At 42.8% G+C, this 3762-nt stretch overlaps 1 protein-coding gene across 1 annotated transcript; it reads left to right on the top strand.

Annotated features, from left to right (window-relative positions):
- The first annotated feature begins 798 nt into the window (after positions 1-798).
- Positions 799-2625, top strand: LOC133860963 (tryptophan decarboxylase TDC2-like). Its single transcript, XM_062296647.1, has one exon. The coding sequence runs from the start codon at positions 863-865 to the stop codon at positions 2372-2374; it is 1512 nt and encodes a 503-aa protein (XP_062152631.1). The 5' UTR covers positions 799-862; the 3' UTR covers positions 2375-2625.
- The last annotated feature ends 1137 nt before the right edge of the window (positions 2626-3762 follow it).

Below are 3762 nucleotides of genomic sequence, written 5' to 3'. Positions count from 1 at the left end.
TAATTCACGGACGAATTTCCAAGGAAATTACTGAAATTACTGAAATCTTCGATTGGCATAGAAAGGCTGAAAATGCGACTGTAAGCAAAAGCAATAAAGGCGTAAGAGGATGAGACTCTTGAGTCAAAACTCAAAATGCAAGGACGTGATCAGCTTGACCCGGATTCGTCTGAATGACCAAAATCTCGCATATATTTATCATTCCGGCTTCACAACCACCCCGTCATCAAAGTTTGACCCACACTCTTCTGACTACTCAGGACTCCAAACCGCTAACATTACCACCATCAATTAAATAAATAAATATGCGTCAACGTCTTTCTAGAATTCTTGAGTTGTATATATATATTTTTTTCTTCAATATTTAAATTGAATTGTCAAATTTCTCATTCTGTTTTGATCTCGTTATAATTAAATTTCTGTAATTTTAAAATCAACTTATATTTTCTTTTAAATAATGTTATTTAATAAATACAATTAAATAGTATTGCAATGTAAAAAATCAGCCCTTAAATTAGCAGGTTGATTTTCGCTATTACGTTGTCTCATTAATTATGTTATCAGTTTAGTAAATAATATTACTTCAATTCAAAATTTAGGTAGACAAAATCCATGTAAATGTTGCAAAAAAAATAATAATTATAAAAGAATAAAAAAGAAGGCCTACGAATTTTAAAACAACTCATTAATACAGTCTCCGGCCCACCCGTCCCACCGGCCCATCTGTCCCACCTGATCTCCTCGTTCGTCGATTTAAACCCCTCTAACCAGCCCGTTTTTCAGTGCCATTACCACCATCTCCTCATTCTCCTCCACTCCCCGTACGTTCTGAAACTTCTTTTTCCCCCAATCAAACACGGAAATGGGTAGCCTTGATATGAGCTCCGTGGAATCTTCCTCACCCCAACGTGAATTCAAGCCATTAGACCCCGAAGAATTCCGAAAACAAGCCCACCAGATGGTCGACTTCATCGCCGACTACTACAAACAAATCGAAACCTACCCAGTTCTCAGCCAAGTCCAACCGGACTACCTCCGCAACAGCCTCCCCGGAACCGCACCGTACCATCCCGAACCGCTAGAAACCATTCTCACAGACGTAACCAATAATATAATCCCCGGTATGACTCATTGGCTAAGCCCAAACTTCTTTGCCTTCTTTCCGGCCACCGTTAGCACCGCAGCTTTCGTGGGAGAAATGCTGTGCACTTCGTTTAACGCCGTCGGGTTCAACTGGCTAGCCTCCCCGGCGGCCACCGAGCTCGAAATGATTGTCATGGACTGGTTAGCCAACATGCTTAAGCTCCCAAAGTCCTTTATGTTCTCTGGCACCGGCGGCGGAGTCATTCAAAACACCACAAGTGAAGCGATTCTAGTCACGCTCGTCGCCGCCAGGGACCGCGTGCTACGCGCAAAAGGGACCGATGCAATACAAAAGCTCGTTGTGTATTGCTCTGACCAGACACATTCCACTTTCACTAAGGCTGCCAAACTGGCCGGCATCAGTCCGTTCAACGTAAAGGCTATCCCAACAGAGCTTGGTACAGATTTTGCTTTATCGCCTGTGCTCCTACGTACGTTCGTGGAGGCTGACATGGCAGCAGGGTTGGTCCCACTTTACGTTTGTGCCACCGTGGGGACAACTTCAACCACTGCCGTTGATCCTCTGGAGCCGCTCGCCGACGTGGCAAGCGAGTACGGGATGTGGATGCATGTGGATGCTGCTTATGGCGGTAGCGCATGCATTTGTCCCGAGTTTAGGCACTACTTGGATGGGATCGACCGAGTCGACTCGCTGAGTCTTAGCCCGCACAAGTGGCTGCTCTGCTACTTGGATTGCTGTTGCTTGTGGGTAAAGAACCCGAGCTTACTGGTGAAAGCTTTGACCACCGACCCGGAGTATTTGAGAAACAAAGCGAGCGAGTCCGACTCGGTGGTGGATTTCAAGGATTGGCAAGTGGGTACGGGTCGAAAATTCAAGTCGCTCCGGCTTTGGTTCGTGCTACGCAGCTACGGCGTGGCGAATCTCCAGAGCCACATCCGGTCCGACGTTCGGATGGCCAAGATGTTCGAGGGGTTCGTCCAATCAGACCCGAGGTTCGAAATCGTGGTGCCGCGGTGGTTCGCGCTGGTATGCTTCAGGTTAAACCCGTTCTCTTGGGCCGGCTCGGGCTACACAGAGGTGTTGAACCGGAAGCTGCTCGAGTGGGTCAACTCAACCGGTCGACTTTACATGACCCACACAATAGTCGGTGGGGTATACCTTCTGCGGTTCGCAGTGGGGGCCACACTTACAGAAGAGCACCACGTGGTTGCCGCGTGGAAATTGATCACAGAAGGAGCTGATGCAGTCCTTAAGGGCGCATGCAATTGATAAGCCTTTTTTTTTTTTTTTTTTGAAGGGAATTGATAAGCCTTTTTGTTTTTGTCACTTTTTTTTTTTTCTTTCTTTTTTTTTTGTTTGTTTGTATATTTCAATATTGAAGCTGGAAATTACTGAAAACTAGTCCGGCAAGCAATTTGTGAAGGAAGCTGCTCTCTTAATTTGTAACAGTCGATCCTATATATATATATATGTATAAGATCCTTGAAATAAATAAAAAAGTTCATAAATTCTTCCAACAACTACTTAAGCTGTCAACCTACCTTTAATTTATATATGTTACGGACATGCATCTCTGTCTTTGAAGGGATGGAATCACCCGTTTCTGTGAAAGGGAAAAAGTGAAGGGAGAATTCATGTTCAGTATTTAAAAAGGAAGCCAAATGGTTGGGGTGCCTTAATTACTATGGTCTTGAAGGGGACCTACTGTCTTCAATAGGCCAGCGCAACTAATTAAGCAAAAAGTCACCTACTGCAGGTATGGGAAACCCTTGTGTCATGGCTCTCATGTGAGACAATAATATACATGTGGATTGTGGATTCCACAAACAAGGAGCATCATATCGATCGCGTTGGCTTTGATATTAGAGTCTTTAGGGCGCGCGCGCACTAGCTTCTTTGATATAAGGCAGCTAAGCTTCCAACTGGCCAAACACGGACAAGACCTACCAATTAAGGAGAAACATTTGGCCCATGTTTCCGCAGGCCGCCTTCGATCTTCTGTCTCTCTCAGGGATCACCCGTCTTCTACCTTTACTTTGAGTCGTCTGCTAGCTCCATGGCCACCGCCATACAGTATTACCCATTTGACCTTAGGTCAAAACTGATGCTTTTGGAAAAAATCCAGTTTCAGAATGCGTTTGACAAAACGATAATGGCGTTTCCAATTCATGTAGGTAAAGTATCCCATTTGAACATATATATTTACTTTATGGGTAGACTCTGACCCTACTTAAATATATATATATTTAACATGTTCACACAAGAGGAGGGAAGGAAAAGGGGATTTGAATTAGTAACCTCCGTTTCATGAGACATGGTTCTCAGCTGATTGAGCTACCATTTGGAAACATTTAAGTACATATATAGATCCATAGAGTTTCTTTATGTACATGCGCATTTATGTAAAATAAAAGTAAAAAAACAAAATGTAAAATTTAATTTCATAATAAATTATAGGGAAAAGTACACATAACCCTCTCAAACTACCACATCATTGTCAATGTACCCCCCAAACTACCAATTGTGTCAATCTCCTCCCTTAAACTACCAGAAAATGTCAATGTCCCCTTAATGACAAAAATGTCCTTCATAAAATTATTAAAATAAAATAAAAACTAAAAAAAATTATTAAAAAAATATAAAATAACAAAAAATTA

The sequence above is a fragment of the Alnus glutinosa genome, chromosome 2, assembly GCF_958979055.1.
Source record: "Alnus glutinosa chromosome 2, dhAlnGlut1.1, whole genome shotgun sequence".
Taxonomy (NCBI): Eukaryota; Viridiplantae; Streptophyta; class Magnoliopsida; order Fagales; family Betulaceae; genus Alnus; species Alnus glutinosa.
Note: the sequence above shows the minus strand (reverse complement) of the source record. Positions and strands in the feature narration are given on the sequence as shown.

Bases quoted from the DNA above. Each gene is read 5' to 3' on its own strand.
- LOC133860963 (XM_062296647.1), top strand. From the start codon at position 863: ATGGGTAGCCTTGATATGAGCTCCGTGGAATCTTCCTCACCCCAACGT.